Here is a 21,822-nt window from a genome sequence, read left to right as displayed (position 1 = left end):
AGCAGGGAATGGCAAGAGTATATTATTTCTCTCTATGCCTTGAACCCACAGACTCCTAGTAACAGTGTCATAGATTCCCTGAATGAGGGATCAGCTGGTAGTTTCACCCCTCTCCCCTGCACTAGACAGGAAGTGTTGCACTATCTTAAAGCTGCTAGGAATACCGGGGCGTGAGGCCCAGACCAACAACCTATTTCAATTATAAAACTAGATCTGGACTTAAGGGACACTTATTTAGTGGCGCTCTTTCTCTATCGTTGCTTTACTGAGGTGGCCCGTAGGTCATGGAGGGGCAGTATTATCTTGCTGTTACATTAAATAAGCCCTTCCAATTTACTGTACGAATATAGGCAGATCACCCTGTTGGATTCCACATGAAAGATTTTCTCCAAATGTGTTATCTTTAATTTATTAGAATGGGTGGAGGAAAATAATATTATCTCTTTGAAGCAGGCAGGGTTTAGAGCTGGTCACTCAACATTGGAAAAATATGTGAAACAAAGTGGGATGCCTGTCTATGCTTTTGACTGTGTGGACAGGCCGACCCTTTGGGAAAAGCTGAGTGCCTTGGGAATACCAGGAGGTGTCCTAAAACTCATTATTACTCCCCATACAGCTACCTGGTATCGTGTTATGTTCGAATGCAGGCGGGCTATGACTCCGAAAATCCCGACCAGTAATGGTTTGAAGCATGCTTGCCTATTGGCGCCCAGCTTTTTTAGGTCTCGCCTAGCAAATGCAGCGCATGCGCTGCTTCGCTTTGGAGAGACTATTGTTGCCGGTTTGGTGCGCGAAGGGAGACAAACCATGTGCGCGCACGGACAGGCGATGTGCACGCGCATGGTGTCTCCTCTCTGCTCCCACCTGGCGCTTGTGCACGTATAGATAGAACATTCCATTTCCGTGTGTTGGAGATGGGGCGCGCGGATTGTTGCGCGTTGCCATTGTGTGCACTCAGGATGTCCTGGGGAAAGAGCGTGTGTGTTTTAAGTTCGGAACATCATCACTCCAGGAACTGAGCTCGAGGGAGACACAGAACTGTATCCAGCAGGATTTACTCATCGTTCATAATGCACTTTCGGAAGTAGACGGGACTTTTTTGCCTTAATGTTTTTACGGAAATTCTGAAAGAGTCGTAGTCAAATTTGTGCAAATCCTTCCTTGCGTGTAATTCCTTGAAGGGCTCGGGCATTCCATAGCTGAGGAAAGCCTTCGTCCAGGCAGCCGCTTGGTTTTAGGGCGAGGTCAGCTTTTTAGAATTCAAAGGATTCCGTACCCGTGAATCGAAGGGTAAGTTATTGAAACTATGTGTTTGAATATTTTCCCCAATCTGTAGTTTTCCTTTCTATAACCCAGATCTACGTTGTTTATTCTTTTTGCAAATCTTATATACAACTATACCTTACCATATTGAGTACATGTTGAGTACATCTTTTCCCCTGTCGTTTGAAGAAATGTTTTATTTTTTTATGCTTTTGTTAACAAACATTGAACTTTCCTCTCAGTTAAGTGCGTTTTTTTTTGTTTATTCCAAATTGTAAAGTCTTGCTTAGTGTTTTGTTGTTTCACGGTTTCATTTGCAAGGTCAAGTCGCATAATTTTTGTTTAAGCGTCTTTAATAAAGTCTGTCTTGTACAGTAATATAAGGAAACTACATTGATCTGTTGACTTTCACCCTGAAAGTATATTTTATAATGTAGACATTAAACAAGAGGCATTTTCAGAGTTTGTTTTGGAGGTGTGTGTTACATTTTTGTTCCAAACTATTTTTTTTCAATTACAATGCGCTAATTATTGGTAAACATCTCGCAGGTTATTCCCTTTTGCACATTTGGAACAGTATAATGAGACTAACAAGCTGGGAGAAATGGATCGTGAAACCCCGGCTCCAAAAGCTCCTCGTTTCTCTTTAAGGGTTCACAGAACGGGCGTCTGTGATTTTGCTCTTCAAACCTTTTCTTCTTCAGCGGAAGCCTTCAGAGGCACCCGATTAGTGCGCTCCGCTTCGGGGTTTTGTTTTGCCAATTAGTGTTCTGTGGCCAGCAGGAAGTCGATGCTGACGGAGATTACATGACTCTCAGGCTTTTTGCAAGCTTTGCGTTGAAAGAGGTTCTCTGTTGCAGGATAGTTGGTTGCGCAGTAGGGTTCTGTACTTCAGTTTGGAGTTAGATGGAGTAAAAATAGGAAGCAGGGAGTAATGTAAATATTGTAAGTGATGAAGTGAAGGAATAGAAGACTGTACTGGGGTGTGTTGAATTTGAGAACATGGCCAGGGTTAGGTATATAATTATTTTGGGTGCGGTTTAAGCTTGTGTTTTAATTAGAAGGCCTTGACGCTGCTTCCTTTGATGTACGTGCACACTTGAGTTTTGTTCACACGTAATCCTGCGAACAAGCAACAGAAGCATTCCAAAAATGCTGTTTGCATGTGTTGTATGCACAAATGTTTGTTACATGAAGCCAAACCTACTGGCATTGCCAATTCTGGGAAAAAATGCAAGGTAAAACACATTTTTATTTACTACGCCATAGCTAGAACTCTCAAAATGCGAGACCTATTGCATTACAAATGCTTGTTCTCTTTATGTGGCGGACCTGCCCAATTAACAGAGCAAGGTTGCTGGTGATGCCCCAAAATCAGGCTCTTATCTTTTAGGGACTCTCCTTTATGCAGACTATATCATCCTGCTAGATCTGACTTCTAAAGTTCTCCCGAAATGTCTCAATATCCTGTTGTCTTACTCACACGCTCAGTTCCTGAAGGTTAATATAAACAAAAGCAATATCATGAGGTTTTGCTCAAAAAGGTGTCGGACTATTACAGAGTATAAGTGGTTTTATAACAATTCTACCATAGAAGTAGTAAAGTCTTACCCTTATCTTGGAAGATTTATGTCCGCAAATGTGGCAGATATTGAACATATAGCACACATATCAAATAAGGCATATGCTCATGGAAACACACTAAAGTCAGTTTATGGAGCAACAGGTCATCAACACTTTAATCATCTCCTAGCAGTATACAAAATGAATATTCCAGCAACCCTTTTATATGCTATAGAGACAACAAATATTAAGCAATGGCACTCTATGCATGAGGTGGAGGGGAAGATTGTACGCACTATTTCCACTTTAAATGCTATGGTCTTGATAGAAGTGTTAAGTTTAGATTCAGGATTGTGAGTACTTACATAAGAGGACTAGCCACCATTCTATGATGGTGTCACTGTATTCTGCATCCAAAGGAAAAGTCCTTAAGGAGTCTTATGGCCATGGAATGCCTTTCTCCTACTATAATGGTCACTCAGTTTGTAACTAATGTTTGACCTGCACTTCAGCACTTTTCATTGACTAGATCAGACATTCAGAAATTTATCTACGTCCCCCTTAAAAGGTTTTTAAAGCTTGCCATGGCAAAATTACTGTTGGAGAATGATATGATTACATGTAGCCAAAACTTTGCTTCCAGTGTGTCACTCAGTCATGGCAGGCAGCAGTTATTCAAGTGTTTTTGAACCAACCTGGAAAACTGGGTGCAAAGGTGTATAATGCTTTGCACGTTGAAATGTTTACCGTTAAAAACTGTGACTGATGCATGGCAGAATGTAGTTTGGGAGGAAAGAATTTGAACTTTATGGTATAATGGGGTTCAGAAACATGTTATATTTGTCCTTCCTGTTTTAAGGGTCGACCAAAAGGGATTTTTAAAACCATTTTTTTTTTTTTAATTATGGAATTACAACCGCTAAAGCTGCTATGGAGATGATAAATTGAACTGTCAATAAATTAATGTGCTATAATATTTTTACAAATTTTAACTTCTTTTTACAGCTGAATTGATTTATGTATTTTATATACTGTAGATCTCATTGTCAGATCTAAATCTCTAATAAGAATCCTTGAATCATGAGTACGCTAAAAAGTTTTAAGATGCGTAAGAACATTATTTCTGCATGGTGATTATTTTTCTTTATTCTTGCAGGTGCTGGTCTATTTGCAGAAGATTGTAAAGCACATCTTACCAGATCTTGCATCTGGGTCAGATCACAAATGAGTTTGTTAGTTTCATACGATGAATCAGATTCAGAAACAGAGACTGGGAGTTCTGAAATTCACTGCGTTTCAATGCAAGATTGTAGTCAGCATTCTGTTTCAACTGGAGAGGATACAAAGCCCTCATTGAAAGAGCTGCCTGTGGAGAATTCTGGCAAATATTATCTGAGCACTGCCCAAGAAGGGATCACTGAAAAAGTAAAACAGGACAACTGGTCTGCAAAAGCTGTTTATCCTCATTTAGCATGTGCAAGACCTAATCTTGGTCCATTACGGCCAGACATGTCGTATAAAAGCTACGATCGGACATTCAAATTTACACCAAATTCAGAATCTGTTTCTGGAACTGGCGGTTCCATTGTTCAAAAGAGAACCATCCAGAAAGAAGTTTCTTCATCCACGAGTATTAAGCCCTACATTCCAAAAAGGCTGAGACAAGAGTCACAAGTTGACTTAGAAGTCAGACAGCAGGAAAAAGAACAGTTTTCCCTTGACACAAATGCATCTGAAACCGATTCAGGTTGTTCAATCCCTCTAACATCACGCGTTTCAGAATATATTAGGCCTTATTTAGAAACTGCGTACACATCAACAGAAATTCCAACACATTTAGTGTTTCAACTTTCCCAGCACAAAAGTCCGGTGAACAACGTGCAGTGGTGTCCGGTGCAGCATCAGAGCCATATGCTTCTCTCCGCATCCATGGATAAAACATTCAAGGTAATGTGACATACAGTTGTTAAGGTTTGGTATGTGGTCATCCATTTTCAGAATTCCTGTAACCAATTGACCATGCTGTTTGAGCATGCCACAAAATCTGTATGGAAAATTTATATTTTGCACAGGACCTGGTAACATTGTTAGATGGGGGGGGCATCTAGTCAGCAGGTTTTAGTGCCGCATAGTTCTTTACTTTAAGTTGAGTCTTATGTGCATACAATTGTTGCAGGATATTAGTATTATTGTGTATAGATATGAAATATATATGATTCCCTGTGACATTTGATTTAATAACGGAACCCTATTCCTTTGGTATAAAAGTGGTCCCTCTCATTTGTTTCAGAGTTTACTTATCCTTTCCAAACCGTAAACCGAGTGTGAAATTACCCCCTCCCTCGGAGTATATGATTCACTTGAGTCCAAAACTCAGAAATGTTTTAAAAAGTTGTCTGCTTTAGGGATGATTTTGAAAATGCATGTACAGCCTTCACTTGCTACTGGATTCCTTACATTATTGTACTAAATCAGCATTAGCAATATAGAGCAAAATGCTAAGGTTTTTTAGTAGGTTAAGACTTCTCAGCTTGTGGGGTTAATTCTGATAACTAAATCAAGTTGATACCTTCGGAATTTTTCTTGGAAAGAGATTGTTCCTACTGTGAAGAAAAGAATAAAAAGAGTACTGAACAAAATAAAAATGCTATCATGTGGTATGATTCATTGTAGACATTAGTAGGCAATTTTAAAATACAATGTGCTTGAGGATTATTGATTACTCAAACAGAATTGTGTGTTTATGTATGTAGTTAGTGAATGTCTTATATGTATTTTAAAGAGGACATTGGGAAGTGCAAAGTGCTGTACAAAGAGTAATAAACTGCTGTATGACATTATAATGAATCCTTTACCATGCACCTCTACCACCATATATATATTTATATATATCTTTTTTTTGATAAGCAAATTTTATTGAATTCAGCCAATATACGGAAATCACAAGTTTGAGTTCATTCGCACATTCATCGCACCCCCCGCTCACTATCCCCGTAAAAGTACATAGACAGAAGTTGAAACCAGGTTAAGCAGGACCCTCCACATTCCCCAACCACTTTCCCCACACTCTGCGGTATTTCTTAACGCACCCGTTAGCTTTATAAAGGGCTTTCTCTTGGGTCGCGCACCAGTCCACCCCTCTTCGCCACCTTTCCAGGGTGGGTGGGTGGGTCAGGGCTTATCCAGGCCGCCGCAATGTCCCGCTTGGCCACCATCACATCTGTATTAAAAAACAACTTATCATTCCTGGACCCATCCAGCCCATCAGTAATCCCCAGCAAGGAGTGACGTGGATCGTGAGGAACCTCCCATCCCAATACCTCCGCCAGCTCCACTTCAATGGATCCCCAGAACTGGCCCAAGCGGGGACACAACCAGACCATATGGAGGAAGTCAGCTGGGGCGTGGTTACATCTCGCACATGCCGCATCCGGACGCAAGCCCGCTCTATACAACCGCAGGGGAGTGAGGTACGCAGCGTGTAAATAGTAGAGCTGAACCAACTTGAGTCTGGCGGAGACGGTGATTATTCTGGGGCCATAAGGGCATCGCGCCAGTCCACCTCGTCAAGGGAGCCCACCCATTCCACCCATTAGTCCCTCAACTTGTCTAGGGATGTGGGAGTGTTGTTGATGAGGGTACGATAAATGCGGGACAGCCCCCCTTACCCAAGTCTCCCAACATCGTTTGGGCCTCTATGGGGCTGTATTCAGGCAGCCTCGTATCGTCCGCAATATGCATGTGGAGGGCATGTCTCAGTTGCAGATATTTATAAAACTGAAATGAATGTAGGGAGTAGCGATGTCGGAGCTCCTGGAAGGACATCATATTGCCCCTTACCCAGACGTCCCCGAGCTGGACAATACCAATAAGGCCCCAGGTTCTGAACCCCCGCAGTCCACTAACCTCCCGGAGCCACACCCCGTGCCAGAGGGGGGTATATTGGGTTAGCTTCCCCGTCCATCCGGTATGATGGAGCGCTGCCCGCCAGGCCAAAAACACAGAGCGCGTCACGTCTGGCAGTCGGGTCGGAATGGGCCCCCTATACATCATGGCCTGGATGTCCACAAACCCCAGTTCGCTCAATTCCACCCTGTATGCTGGGTCCGACCAGCCCCCATTGAACCAGTCGTGGATGACCAATAGTCGCACTGCCAGGAAATACAGATACAGGTGCGTCATCCCCATGCCTCCATCGTAAGATGGAATCTGACAAGTCGACAGAGCCACACGGGCTCGCCCTCCGCTCCAGAGAAACTTGGTGATTAGACTGTCCAGGTCCCTGAACCATGCCCTGGAAAAACAAAAGGGGGTGTTCTGTAGGACGTAAAGGAACCTGGTGAGGATCATCATTTTAAACAGGGCCACCCTCCCCAGGGGGTTCAGAGGCAACGTCTTCCATTTGAGAAGGTCCACCTTGGCCTTCTTGACCAACGGGGCCACATTGAGCCCAGCTCGGGAAGAAGGGCAACCCAGATCCCCAGATATTTAAAAGACTGCCTCTGTAATGGTATGGCAGACTGCCAATCGAAGCATTCTCTCGAGAGATGTAGGGGTGCCAGTACTGGCCTACAGTGGTGGCAATATCCATTTCCGGTGGAAAGGCACCTCTTTCCACGGTTTCTTTAAACAAGCTGGCTAGGTGGGGTGCCAAGGTGCCCCAATAGGCTGCATAATATTCCTGTGGGAGGCCATCCGGAACCCGGGGTTTTACCCGGAGAAACCAGGGTGATCGCCTCCTCAATTTCTTTCAGGGAGATGGGACGTTCCAGGTCCTTCCGAGCCGCTGGGTCCAGCATAGGGAGACGCACCCCCTCCCGGTCAAGGAGGGCTGCAACGGTCAGCTCAGGGGTGTGCGCTGTATACAGCCTCCGATAATATGCCGCAAACGTGTTCACCATCACCGCGGGAGCACACTGCACCGCTCCCGTCTCGTCCACTACCTCTGGAATGATACGATTCGCCCTGGGATATGTGGCCAACCTGTGCAGGATCACACCATTCTTGTCCCCCCAACCATAGACTCGCGCAACTGAGGGTCTGTTTGACAGCTCCAGCTTGCAGAAAGCGGAGTTATGTTTGTATTTGCTTGTAATAGCAAACAGCTACCTCCCATGGGTGGGCATCTTGGGAGGTAGCAGGAGCCAGCCCCTGTAGGGTAGTGGTCTCCAAGGCCATCTATGGCTCCTGAAGTGGAGCCGCTCGGCCCACCTTTAATGTTTATTTGAGCTCCGGAGAGGTGGTGGTCCCCAGGGCCAGAGGTCCTCGATGGATCCTGTCAGAAATGGGGGGTCTCTAGTTGACAATGGTTTGCTCTTCTGTCCAAGTAGGGACCCTCCTTCCTATTCAGGGTTAGGGGGATACACTTCTAAAATAACCCCTTCTCACCCCCTTGGAAGCTTGGCACGAGCAGACAGGCTTATCTCAGAGGCAGTGTGTAAAGCATTTGTGCACACTTACAGCAATACAGTGAAAACACTACACATGGACACCACACCAGTTTAGAAAAATAAGTAATCTTTATCCAAACCAAACAATACTAAAATGACAAAAATCCAACATACAGTTATCAAGGTATGATTTAAAAGGCGAAAACTGTTTTGTCCATAGCAATCTATAGATGCAACACTTTCAACACAAAGTACCTTGGATGCGTCAAAATCATGAACAAAAACGGCCGCAGGGAAGGTGATGAGTTGGCTCCTTACGCACAGGGAAGGTGATGCATCAGTTCCTTGCTCCAACTGAGGTGATGCGTCGGTTTGTTACTGCCACGGAGGGGAGGTGATCTGTTGGTTCCTTACTGAAGAGGAGGTGATGCGTCAGTTTCTTACTGCGGCCTTTGCGTTGTGCTAGACTTGGCACCCTGGTGTGATGCGTGGGGATTTTGGGATGCGTTGGTTCTCGATGCAGCAGTAATGATGCTGTGTTGATCTCTCCAACTGCGGTCCCAAGATGCTTCAGTTCTTGCAGTCGCACAGCAGGGCCTGTGTCGGAGTCGGTGCGGCAATCTCGGACTTCGGAGAGAGGTGCACAAGACACGGCGTGCAGCAGTTTCCCCAGCCGCGGGCAGGTGCTGCATCAGTTTCTTCAGCGACGCGTCGGCAGTGCGTGGAAATTCTTCCCACACGGCGGAAACAGGTGGGGATGCGTCATGCTTCTTTAGTTGCTTCTGTTTTTCCAGCTGCCAACAGGAGGAACAACCTCAAGAGGCCCAACACAGGAACAGGCACCTCTTGGCAGGTCAGAACTCCCAGAAAGGAAGTTCTGGGGAGCTTGGGATGAAGTCTTTGTGTCCCTGAGACTTCAGAACATGAGGCAAGTTGTACTTCAAGCCCTTGGAGATCTTCTTCAAGCAGCCTACACACACAGTTCCTCTTCCCAGCAGAAACAGCCACTGCAGGCCAACCCCAGACAGCACACAGCAAAGGGGCAGTGTTAGACCTGTCAGCCCTTTGGCGGTTCCCTCCTCATTTTATTATTTTTGTCCCTTTCCCCCCTTCTCATATTTTCTGTCTACTAAACTTTTTGGGGTGCTGATGTAGAGGTTCTGGGCGCCTTTTCCTCCTCACATGAGAAAAAGGCGCAAGGTGCTCCACTGAGGTAGATAAAGGAGGAAGGTAGGATTCACAAAATGGTGGCTCCAACTGCCACCTCAGCACCCGGGCCATGACTGCCATGGGAGCTTCCAGAACCTTCTGGACCCATCTGGCAAGTCCAGCCCAAGGTGATAAATAGAGGTGGCAGGAGGGCGGCCATTTTAGAACCAAGCTGGGCTGTGGAGAAGTCAGGAGTAAGGCACCTGAGTGGAGAGGTGGTTGCGCTGTAAGGGAGTGGACAGATCCTAGGGTCTGCGGGAGTCCCCTGCGTAGTGACATCATCCTTTGCCAGTTGACCGGTCCCTGAGATCAGCTGACAGCTCCGAAAGGCATCGTTCCTTCTCTAGTCAGACGTCCCTAGCATAGACTGAGAGCCTGAAGAGGAACCCCGGGGAGGGTTGCCGTTGGAACTGCCTTGACTCTTTGATGGTCATTCGGGAATCTAATCCCCCCCCCCCTGTTCCCCCCGGTGGCAAATCATCGAAACTCCATTGTGGGCTAGGGGTAAGGAGCAGTGCTAGAGCTCCCCGGGCTAGCGGATCTGCTCACCCGGGGTACTGTGAGTCACACCCCCCTTGTTCCCCGCTTACCGGCACTAGCACTATCGTGGAACTTCATCACCAACTGCGGGTCCTGAGAGAGTGCCTTCTTCCCAGCAGAAACAGCCACTGCAGGCCAACCCCAGACAGCACACAGCAAAGGGGCAGTATTTCTCCTTGGCAGAGGTTTCTCTTGACTCCAGAAGTATTCTAAAGTTCTGGGATCTGGGCCCCAATATTTATACTATATCTCTCATTGTTCTCTTGTGGCAGAGAGGCTCTGTACTCAGTCAAAACCAATTCTGTCCTCTCTGGTCCAGCTTCCTGGCAGGAGGTGGAGACAGCAATGTGTAAGGTAGAGCAGGCCCATTCAGGTGCAAGGAATTCTCCTCCCCCTACTCTGAATGCAGCCCAGGTCTATACAGCCCAGCCCTGACTCATTGAGGAAAGGCAGGACACACCTCAACCTCCCCCAGTGGCTGTTTACAGTGAATGCACATCCCCAGCCCCTGTCACTCCAAAGTCAGACAGTCATTCCACAAACCAGCAGAGGCACACAGGATGGCTAAGGAAGAAAATACCCACTTTCTAAAAGTGGTATTTTCAAACACACAATATAAAAATCATCTTTACTAAAATATGCCTTTTTATATTCGGAGTTCAGGCATATTAAGCTCCATCTTTCTATCTTGTCCCAGTGGGAAGTTATACTTATAAGATGTTATGAATAAATTCCCATTCTATCCAATGGACAGATAGCCTTTTGATCGTGAAAAACGAAATACGCTGTATTTCACTACCAGGACATGTCACACACATCAGTACATCTACCTTTCACATATACTGCACTCTGCCCACAGGGGTACCTTGAGCCTACCTTAGGGGTGACTCACATGTAATAAAAGGGAAGGTTAGGGCCTGGCAAGTGAGTGCATTTGGTAGGTTGACATGGCAGTAGAGATTGTAGGCAGACATAACAAAGGCTGGTCTGAGACCCTTTAAAAGGCTGCTTGTGTGGGTGGCACAATCAGTGCTGCAGGCCCACTAGTAGCATGTGACTTACAGGCCCTGGGCACACACAGTACCCTGTACTAGGGACGAAGTAGTAAGTCAGACAAGCCAATCATGGAAACACCAATCCATATTCATAATTTACAAAGGTAGTACTTGAACTTTGGCACTGATCAGCAGTGGCAAAGTGCCCAAAGCATCTCGACCACCAAAAACAAAATCCAGCACAAAGCAAAAAAGCAGGCGGCAGAGGCAAAAAGACGGGGGAAAACCACGCCAAGGATGCCAGGTCTAACAGACCCCCTTCATTGTTTTATTTTAGCCCCGGGAAGGTGGCTGCCCCCATACAATCTAATGGTTGCCCCAGGGAGGTGGCGTCCCTGGTGCTGGACCCCACTTCTAATAAAGTACATTTGCCCTTGGGAGTTGGCGGTCCCCGGGGTTACGAGGGGGGAGCCCTCCCAAATTAATTTATTAACTTTTGCCCCAGGGTGTCGGTGGGGCTTTGCAGCCCCCAAATTTTTTTATCTTAGCCCCCGGGAGGTAGTGGTCCCCCGGTCTACCATAAGCCCTCCCTTTTTCTCAGCCCCCAGTGGCCCCGGGACCTGGCCCAACTGGGGGCACATTAAAGGAACTGCACAGGACATTGCATTTCGTTTCTTTAAATCCACTGATCCATGCATGGATATTCCCGTGATTTTTTTTTTTTTAAAAAAAGGCTTTTTAGTCATGGCTAGGTGCTCAGGGTTTCCAAACCCTGGCCTCTTTTCTTTAGCCAAGATGGCTGCTCACACTTCATGGTTGAAGTGTTGGCAGCCAATCAGATTTCAGCACAGGGACTGTCAGATCCGCGGAGGGTCCGCGTCCCTATATATCTATATTTTTTACCTTTAATATCTCTAAAATTGCGGAACAGAGTTACAGCAAATCACAAAAAGAGTGATCTCCGGAACAAAATCCAAATTTTTGGCAAATTTGTAGTCATTCCGTTCAGCATTTTCAGCTGTAGTCGTGGTCAAAGCCCTATGGGAAGATCCATCTATCTTCTACTGGCGGTCGCCAGTAGGTAGTTATAGTTAGGACCATAGGAAAAACATTTTTTGACTTGGCTATAACTTTGGCGTAGTTTTACCAATTTACATGAAACTTTCCCCAAAAAGTGTCACAGTGGATAAAATTGTTATGGAAAGTTTGGGTGTGATCCGTGCAGTGGGGACTGAGAATTTGGTACGAGAAATAAGATTGCGTTTGTAATGTTAATTCGCATAGGAACCTTTAGCTACATCTACAACCTGAACGGCCTTACATCAAATTTGGCAGGGAGGTAGATGTCGGTTCAAGGAAGTGCTTTTTGCTTATTTGGTGTAAATCTTTTAAGTAGTTGTTGAGAAATTTAAGTTTAAAATTATAGTAATATCTCTGGCCATAGATATTTCGCTGAGATTTCGTGATTAATGGCGAATGCAAGCACCAACAGGAATGCTCTGATTGGCTGGACGCAATCTGAATAGAAAGTTGCAGCAGATATTTTATTTTTTGGGAATGGTTCCCAGGGCTGAAAATTTGTGTGAAAGTCCACATATGGGGTCAGGGTGAAGATACTGTGACACCATGGTTGAGAAATGAGGGTGTTAGTGACACAAGTTATGTGTCCAAAATGGATTATTTAATCGTGTGCGATATTCATGATGATGGTGTGACCACCAGCCCCCTGAGTACCATCGCGAGGACATCGCGACTATCAACGTAGTCCCGAGTATTGGTGGAAATGCATTGTTATTGAAATACTGATAAATGTTTTTGTATAGTTATTTATATAGTGAGTTATCTACTATGATGGTTAGAATTAATTATATGGAAGTAATTATATAGTTATAATTTTTTTATGTGGTGGTGGCTATTGAATTCCTGCTTATGCTTTCTGCTTTCGCGATGTAACCGCGGGGATCACGGTTACTGACGTCATTGCGATCTCCAGCCTCACCGCGAAAACGGAAAATAGGTTTTAGAGTTGGTTGTTCTAGAAACACACTAGAAAACCATGAGTTTGAAGTGTACAGTAATAAACCCCTAGTGTGTAAAATGCTGTAATATGTGTGCATATATGTGATTTCACTTTATGGAAAAGGCACGATAGTCGCGGTTAACGATGTTGTCGCAACGTCCAGAATAACCGCGAAAACGGAAAATAGGTGTGAAAGTATGTATATAGTAATATGTGTAGGGCAATGTTCAGAATGGATTTTCTTTACGTATTATTTTTGGATGTATTGGTGGCTATTGAATGTCTGCTTTTGTTTTCCGCTGTGCCGACTTACACAATTGTTAAAAATAAAACCACTTATTAATGTATTTTCTGATAAACACATATAAAATCAAAAAATGAGTGGTGTATTATATAAATATAATACACAATATCCAATTATAGAAAGAAAGTACGAAAATCTTAGAGGTTCACTTACAAAAAAATAGATGTTACAATTAAGAAATAGAATTTAAAAAAACCTTAGAAACTGACAAAAAAATAAAGATTACAGGGACATTATAGTTAACAATTAGCATTTAAAAACCTTTGAAATTCAATGAAAAAACCAAAGGTTACACGGGCGTTATAGTTAGGCTGATATTTCACTCGTACAAAACCAGAGAAATTCAGCAGTCATAGTTAGCTGAGCTAACTATAACTTGTGCCCCAACAAAGCACTGCTTATGATCTCACATATTACACCACTTATGACATGGTCAGTGACATTACTGATGACATCACTGAGGACATCTCAAATGACATCACATATGACATCATCGACAGAATCTCTGATGCACCCACTCACACCCCCATGTAACCTTTCATACACCTACTCCAACTTTCACGCTACCATTCTCGAAACCATTGACACATCCATACCAGTACTTACATTCCCACTCACTGATTCATAGGTATACACACACATCCACTCATTCACCCATATAGCCACTCATACACCAACTCATGCACTAATAAAGCCACTGATATATCTATTCACACAGCCACTCACACACATTCATATCTAATATTCCGTGTCCTAGAGTATGGGCCGGGTTTGTACTGAACAAAATCTCTTTACAGGAGTAGTCCCGTCCTGTGTTTTGATGCTGGCGTTCAGTACAAAACCAGTCCATACTCTAGGACACGGAATATTAGATATGAATTACATACTATCCAATTGGTAATGATTCCTGGATCTGGAATGATGAGATATTCAATAATTGCTGATTACCTTTACTGTGTGAATGAGCCCTTAGGAAGTCTGCTGTCACCAGCTACAGCTTAGACGAAACATGTGTTGGCAAGGAAATTGGACCAGTTGCAAGTTTAAATGTGTGGACTAAAACCAGATGCTGCATTAAAAGTAGAGTGGATACAGCGACCTCGACATTGATTTATTGAGTGCTCTGAGATTTGTTTGAAGCAGAGTTGTGATTGGTCTGAGCGCTGTGGTTCGGTGCTCAGACAGGGACTGGGGGCCTGGGCATGCTCTCCACCCAGGCTGTAATGCAGCCTGGATGGAGAGCATGCTAAGTGCGCATGACTGTTTGGCCTGCCCGAAGGGGCCGGTCAAAGTGTCATGCGCACTTTAGTGTGCCACCACTCCCCCCTGCCCTGCTCTGCTCTGTCAGCAGAGCAGCCCTCCCGCCAAGCTGCTGAACTAGGACAAAATAAAATGATAATAACAGCAAGTTATGATAATTTTATTTTTCCATTCTTTCATTGCTTCAAAGCAGTGGGGCGACGCTCATCTGCCTTAGCAGACAGGCCGCCACTGTGACAACTGGATCTGTTTTAAATTTTGGGCAAATTTAGCATTATAATGGCAAATAAGTGTCATTTTAGAAATTGTATGTATAGTGTCAGATTTTCAAGTCATTTGGCCCAGTGCTCTATCCTCTGTGCTCTGTTAAATGGTATAATTCTAATTGGCCAAGACAACCTCCCTGTAAGTCCCTATTATATGGAAGGGGATGTAAGTTTAGAGACCACAGTGGACTTAATGCACTTAAGTGTGCACTGCTGTGGTGTCTGGTATCATTTTAAAAAGCCAAGCATGCCTTGCAGGCTTGTTTTAAAATATAACTATGTCGAAAAATTCAACTTTTAACTTATAAGTCTGCCCTAAAGTCTGCACTAGGTTCCCCAAGGATAGGATGCATTGTTATAAAAAGCAGGGACAATATAACATATGTTTTATATGCCCTGTTAGGGAAAAACAGCCAAAGTTTATTTTCCATAATGTAATGCTGCTAACCCATAAGCTAACATGGGAAGGCTTTATTAAAGTTAATAAAATCTAAATTTTGATTGAAGTGAGCTAGCAATATCAATTCAAAGTATTAAATTAATGGTGAAAATAAATCCAACAACTTGGTCGGCTTTATTATAACTATTACAGGAAAGGAGTTTTAGAACTTACTATCCTGAAGTTACCTGAGCCAATCTGCTCCCTGAATAGGTGTGAAGGGGCCTGGGGCTGAAATAGTACAATCATTTGGTGGGAGGAGATTTGCTTCCCGGAGAAGCCAAGGAGAGGAACGGTGCTGGGAGATAAGATGGACTTCAAAGACAGGAGAACACATTTCATAGGATCCAGACCAGCCCCCACTTCCTTGATACCCAGCCAGATGGGGCACCCCTAATTAGATTAAGAGAGGGGCTGGATGGGGAGTGTAGTGAGTTGCTAGCCACAGATTTGGGTTGGGACACACACCACACACCTACCCCCTACCATTTAGATTTTTGTGATAACAGTGCATTCTGGGTCAAACAAATGCCACACTTCACAGGACATGATCATAGCAGAAGGAGCTAATTGTACCCCTTTTGGTTGGGGTGTCCCCCCTCTTGCCAGCCCAGACTGGAGGATGAATATGGGAGAGATGCAGGAGCTCCTCAGAACAATGCCTGGAACAAGAGAAAAAGAAGGACCGCCCTGTTAGACCCTTGGACTGCACCAGAGTCCTGAGGCTTGCACTCTAAAGGACTGCACCTGCTGTACTCTCAAGGCTCCACAAAGAAAGGACTGTGCTTGGCTGAAAGGAGTGGACTCCCTGATCAGCAACAGGTACAACAGAGCTGAAAGAAGTTACCTACAAAACCAAAGAGAGGATCACCCCAGCTGATGAACTGCAACTGGATTGTTCCTGAACTAGGCAGGTGCATTGTGGGAGATTGAGTCCTAGCATCTAAGAGGCAATCCAAAGTCTCTGAACCCTTGACTGGCGCTGCTGGACACTTCTCTCCCCAAAGGAACCAATAAGGAACAAGATCTGAAAGTATGGGCTCTTTCTACAAAGTTTTGCTGAAAAGCTCCAGGAGGAGACTGGCGCCGGTTTGTCCTGCTGAAAGCTCCGGAGCTCCTAGCCCTCGCCGTCCAGGAAATGTCCAGAGACTCACCGAGGCATCATGCTGGAGCAGGCTGCCGTCATCAAATCGAACTCCGGATCTTAGGAGCCCTAGGACTTAGCATCGGGAGAAAAGCTCCAAGAAAAAGACTAAGGGCATGATTACGAGTTTGTTGGTCCTTCTGCCTTCCCACCACAGCCTCATCGACCGAAGGATACCCGCCCACCAGATTATATACATAATGTATGGTGGGCGGGAGGTGCATCGGCGGTATCACAGGGGTGGTCTGTTAGGCTTATAGGAGACACTAACACGCAAACTGCCATTGTGGGAGCATCTGCAGCACGTCGTACATGTTACACCGTGCAGGAACTGGGGTGCAATTCCAGGGGGTCACACCATGTGAGCCCCTGCATGTACCCCTATGCCCAGGAGTGGCAGATTGCCTCTCCGCCACCCTCTTCATGGCGGGCTCACTGTCCTGAAATGGGCGGTGGACACGCAATTCAGACTATGCTCTGTGGCGCAGCATCGGCAACACCAGCATATTGCTGGCATTTCCAGACTGCTGGCGTAGCGGGATCCTTGACCCGGTGGAGCTGACGATCTCCAGGTGATCTGACCACCACACTCATGATACGGCGGGAGGACCGTTAGTGTGGTGTTGGTCAGATCACCACCATGAGTACGGTGGTCCTATGGACCACCGTACTCGTTATCAACCCCTAAATTCAAAGGTAAGCTTTTGACTGGGACCTAGCCCTCAACCTATCTTATCTGTGCTCCATCGAAGCCGCCTAAAACTTTGACTTTGTCCTAGTCCAGGTCGACCACATAGCCACGAGTGGCGCATTAAGCTTTTTGGTGCTAGAACAACATTTTTTTATTTCTTCTTTAAAAATTCATATCTCCGGTTCCCTTCTTTGGACTTTTGTAGGTTTTGTGTCATTTTAAAGATAACAATATTCTCTATTTTTATTATTTGGTGTTGGATTTTTATTGTGTTGTGTCTTTTACTTCTGCTTTGGTGATATTAAATCCTTTACACATACCTGTCTCTTGGCTTAAGCCTGACTGGTTGCCTGCCAAGCTACAAAGGGTTGAGCCAGGATTCATTTACTGATACTTGACTGGACCTATTAGTGATTGTGGTATTATTACTAGATGAAGGTGAATACCCCCACCCACTCATCTAATCCACTTTCCTACAATAAGTATACACACCGAGTGTCCACAGACATTGATCCCAAAATATGCTTGTAAAATCGTATTTGGACTGCTTTAATGCTCTTTTGTTAAGTGTTTAAAAATGCAGCAGGGTAATGTTTTAGTAAGGTGTGGGTGGTATGTGATGTATTGTCCTGTACATGGAAAAATACATCTTCAGTAAAAGGTTCCAAGAATATTTGACATAATGGGAAATAGGGTGTCTGAATCCAGAAATAGCTAAACCTGCTGGCTAGAAGAAACTTAAAGTGCATCTTAACCCCTTCGCTGCCAGGCCTTTTCCCCACGTGCCACGCCTTTTTTTTGCTATTTGAGGTAGTTCGCGCTTAGGCCCCTGTAACTTTTTGACCACTTAAGGTATCCACGCCAAATTTGCGTCCTTTTCTTCCAACATCACAGGGATTCTAAAGGTACCCAGGGTTTGTAGACTGCCCTGGAGGGGACCCAGAAATGAGCCAAAATACAGCTACTTTTTCTTTTTTTTTGGTGGGGGGGGAAATGGGAAAAAAGGGCTGCAGATGAAAGCGTCTGTTTTTTTCCATGCAAATGGTATCAAAAAAGGGGTTTTGGTGCTGAAATCACCATCTTCCCAGCTTTCAGGGACAAGCAGACTTTTGTCAGAATACTAACGTTTTTTTACACAGTTTTGGCATTTTTCTGGGACATAGCCAATTTTTGCTTTTTTTTTGTGCTTTCAACCTCCTTCCAGTTAATGGTACAAATGGGTATGAAAGCAATAATGGATCATGGAAACCTATACATTTTAGAAAAGTATACAAAATTCTGAATTCAGCATGGGGTCATTTGTGTAGATCCTTCAAGGTTTTCGTGTAGAAACTAACAGTTGAAAATAGACAAAATTGAAAATGAGTTAACAAAAACAGCCATTTGTGCGAACGTTTTCACTTGTAACTTCTACTAAGTATAGCTAAACCTGCTGGCTAGAAGAAACTTAAAGTGCTTATTAACCCCTTCGCTGCCAGGCCTTCCACCACCCCCGTACCCCCCCCCCCCCGTGCCACAGCTTTTTTTGGCTATTTGAGATAGTTCGCGCTTAGGCCCCTGTAACTTTTTGACCACTTAAGGTATCCACGCCAAATTTGCGTCCTTTTCTTCCAATATCACAGGGATTCTAAAGGTACCCAGGATTTGTAGATTGCCCTGGAAGGGACCCAGAAATTAGCCAAAATACAGCTACTTTTTCTTTTTTTTTGGGGGGTGGGAAATGGGAAAAAAGGGCTGCAGATGAAAGCGTCTGTTTTTTTCCATGCAAATGGTATCAAAAAAGGGGTTTTGGTGAGGAAATCACCATCTTCCCAGCTTTCAGGGACAAGCAGACTTTTGTCAGAATACCAACGTTTTTTACACAGTTTTGGCATTTTTCTGGGACATAGCCTATTTTTGCTTTTTTTTGTGCTTTCAACCTCCTTACAGTTAATGGTACAAATGGGTATGAAAGCAATAATGGATCCTGGACACCTATACATTTTGGAAAAGTATACAAAATTCTGAATTCAGCAAGGGGTCATTTGTGTAGATCCTTCAAGGTTTTCGTATAGAAACTAACAGTTGAAAATAGACAAAATTGAAAATGAGTTAACAAAAACAGCCATTTGTGCGAACGTTTTCACTTGTAACTTCTACTAATTATGACAGATGTTTACCATTACATCCGCTGAATCCTTCTGGTTTAGGGGATATATAGGACTTGTAGGTTCACCAAGAACCCGAGGAACCCAGAGCCAATAACTGAGCAGTGTCTTGTATTGGTTTTTTATTATGTTCCGGGTATATAGCAAATATTTTGGGAAAATGTATACATGGAAAAATAGGTATGAAAGACACGTATGTATTTCTGCAATGGAAACAAAATATAGAGTTTAGAAACTGTAGATATTTGCACATTTCCGAAATTGGGAGTACCCATACTAGCATGAGAAATATAGGTCATTTTTCAAAATGACTTTTTTTTTTACACATTGTCTTTCATTTGGAAGGCAGAAATGCATCGAAAGTCAATAGGTAATAACAGTTGCTCTACAATCCTGTGTTACCCTAAGTCTCCCGATAAAAATGGTACCTCACTTGTGTGGGTGGGCCTTGTGCCCACGACAGGAAACGGCTCAAAACGCAACGTGGACACACCACATTTTCACAGTGAAAAATTACCCTTTTTTTGCAAAGTGACTAGCTGTAGTTTTTTAACCCTACACCCAGGGGAATCCAGGATGGGATGACTTGACTGGCTCTCACCAGGGTCTGTTACCCAGAATCCCTTGCAAACCTTAAAAATTGCCCAAAAAAACACATTTTTCTCACTTTTCTGTGATGGAAAGTTCTAGAATCTGCGTGGATCCACAAAATTCCACCCACCCCGCATTCCCTAAAGTCTTCCGAGAAAATGGTACCTCACTCATGTGGGTAGGCCTAGTGCCCGCAATAGGAAACGGCCCAAAACGCAACATGGACACACCACATTTTCACAGTGAAAAATGACCCTTTTTTTGCAAAGTGCCTATCTGTAGTTTTTTAACCCTAGCTCTGCCAGCACCTAGGGAAACCTAGCACATCTATACATTTTTGAAAACTAGACACCCGTGGGATGCCATGGAGGTATGGCTTGTGTGGATCCCCCAATGTTTTCTTACTCCGAATCCCCTGCAAACCTCAAATTTAGCTGAAATCACTTTTTCCACATATTTTTGTGAGGGAAAGTTGTGGCATCACCGGGCTGACACAAATTTCCTTCCACCCAGCGTTCCTCCGGGTTTCCTGATAAAAATGGTGCCTCACTCGTGTGGGAGGCTCAAGTACCAGAGACAGGCAAAGCCCAAAACTTATTGAGGCGACATCAAAAAAGGACTCTCCTAGACGCGCTGGAAACAAATGGCTTCCAGCGCGTCCGCGGCACCCTATGATGACGTCGGCTCGCCGAGGGAGGGGGAGGTAGTGGAAGCGCTTCCGCTGCCTTCCCCAGTGGGGGCATGTAGGGGTGTGGCTCACGGGGGAGCGCAAGCACTTCCCCCACAGGCCAGTGCCGAGACGTAATGGTTACGTCCTCGGCACAGCTTCACCGTTGCCGAGGACGTAACCATTACGTCCTCGGCACCGAAATGGTTAATACCTTCTCAAATTATTATGTTTGTAGGATAGAACGGTGCCTTATAAAGCTGGCATACTGGAAATTAGCTTAACTGAGAGCAGATCATTGGCAAGATGTGGCTGCTTGCAGGAGTCACTTGAAATAAACATTTTCTCAATTATCATCTCGTTCCTTAATTCGGAGTAGTTTATTGGAGTGTAGTAGTTGTGTTCCTTCCCATGTGTTCAGATGTGACTTTTGGAACACTTCAACTTTGTGGTGTTATTTTGAAATGTTTTGTATTACTTTTAAGTTTGTTTTTTTGTGTAACAGGAGAAGGCTCTTTGGAGCTCGCTCAGCTGCTCTAGTTCTCTTCATTTGATGTGCTAGCAGAAAATAGTTGTCAAAGGGGGCAGAGTGGAAAAATCGCCACATTTTCTGGTCTTACCTAGAGTCAGCTTTAGCGTCCTGGCAGCCTCTTGTAATAACAGAAAAAATTATTATAATGCTACACAAATACAAGAATTGTGATGTATCCTCCTTTAACCACTATTTGTTGAAGTGTCAATCTGATTCATGTTCATCCCGCCAGATATTCAGAGAGTTAGGGAATGGATCAGCCCTTGCGTTTGATGATAGTGACAGTCAGCTTCTATATATCCCACTGGACAGCAATTTGGTACTTGGAGAGGTACGGAAGCAATGAATTTTGCCTGTGCGTTGCCTTATGAGCCATAGACTAATTTTCGTACCCTTTGCTATGAAGACTTACAAAAGTAAGGTATGTTTTTTCCCAACTTTATTTTATAATTTTCTATATAAAACACTGATAAAGGAAAGATAGATAGTTAGAAAAAACCTGTAATACAGGTGTTTAGGGGCTGGGTTGCTGCATACTACAATGAGTCCATCATTCAACCACCAATGAGTTAGTATGGGTCGCTCCATGTGGTGTCAAAAATATCTTTTAAGGCCTCAAAGGTTGGAGACCCCAGGTTTTCAGAATGAATCCTTATGATAAATGATCGTGGTTGTCTCTTTGTGGTGAATACAACTTACAAATATCGAATTGCCCGAGGATTTCAGACATAATCGTTGGATCTCTCCTCAAAATCTGAGATTGCTTCATATATATTATGAATGGGAGCCATATCCTGTTGA

The 21,822-nt window shown here is 44.2% G+C and overlaps 1 protein-coding gene across 2 annotated transcripts in view; it reads left to right on the top strand.

Annotated features, from left to right (window-relative positions):
* Positions 1 to 21,822, top strand: part of WDR25 (WD repeat domain 25) — a 685,641-nt gene that overhangs the window by 17,023 nt on the left and 646,796 nt on the right. For both annotated transcript variants that reach the window (XM_085626356.1, XM_085626357.1), the window contains exon 2: positions 3,983 to 4,773. In XM_085626356.1, the coding sequence (XP_085482482.1) occupies positions 4,051 to 4,773 (723 nt within the window). In that variant the 5' untranslated portion in view covers positions 3,983 to 4,050. The remainder of the gene's footprint in view (positions 1 to 3,982; positions 4,774 to 21,822) is intronic.

This window comes from Triturus cristatus, chromosome 9 (assembly GCF_964204655.1).
Source record: "Triturus cristatus chromosome 9, aTriCri1.1, whole genome shotgun sequence".
Classification (NCBI taxonomy): Eukaryota; Metazoa; Chordata; class Amphibia; order Caudata; family Salamandridae; genus Triturus; species Triturus cristatus.
Note: the sequence above shows the minus strand (reverse complement) of the source record. Positions and strands in the feature narration are given on the sequence as shown.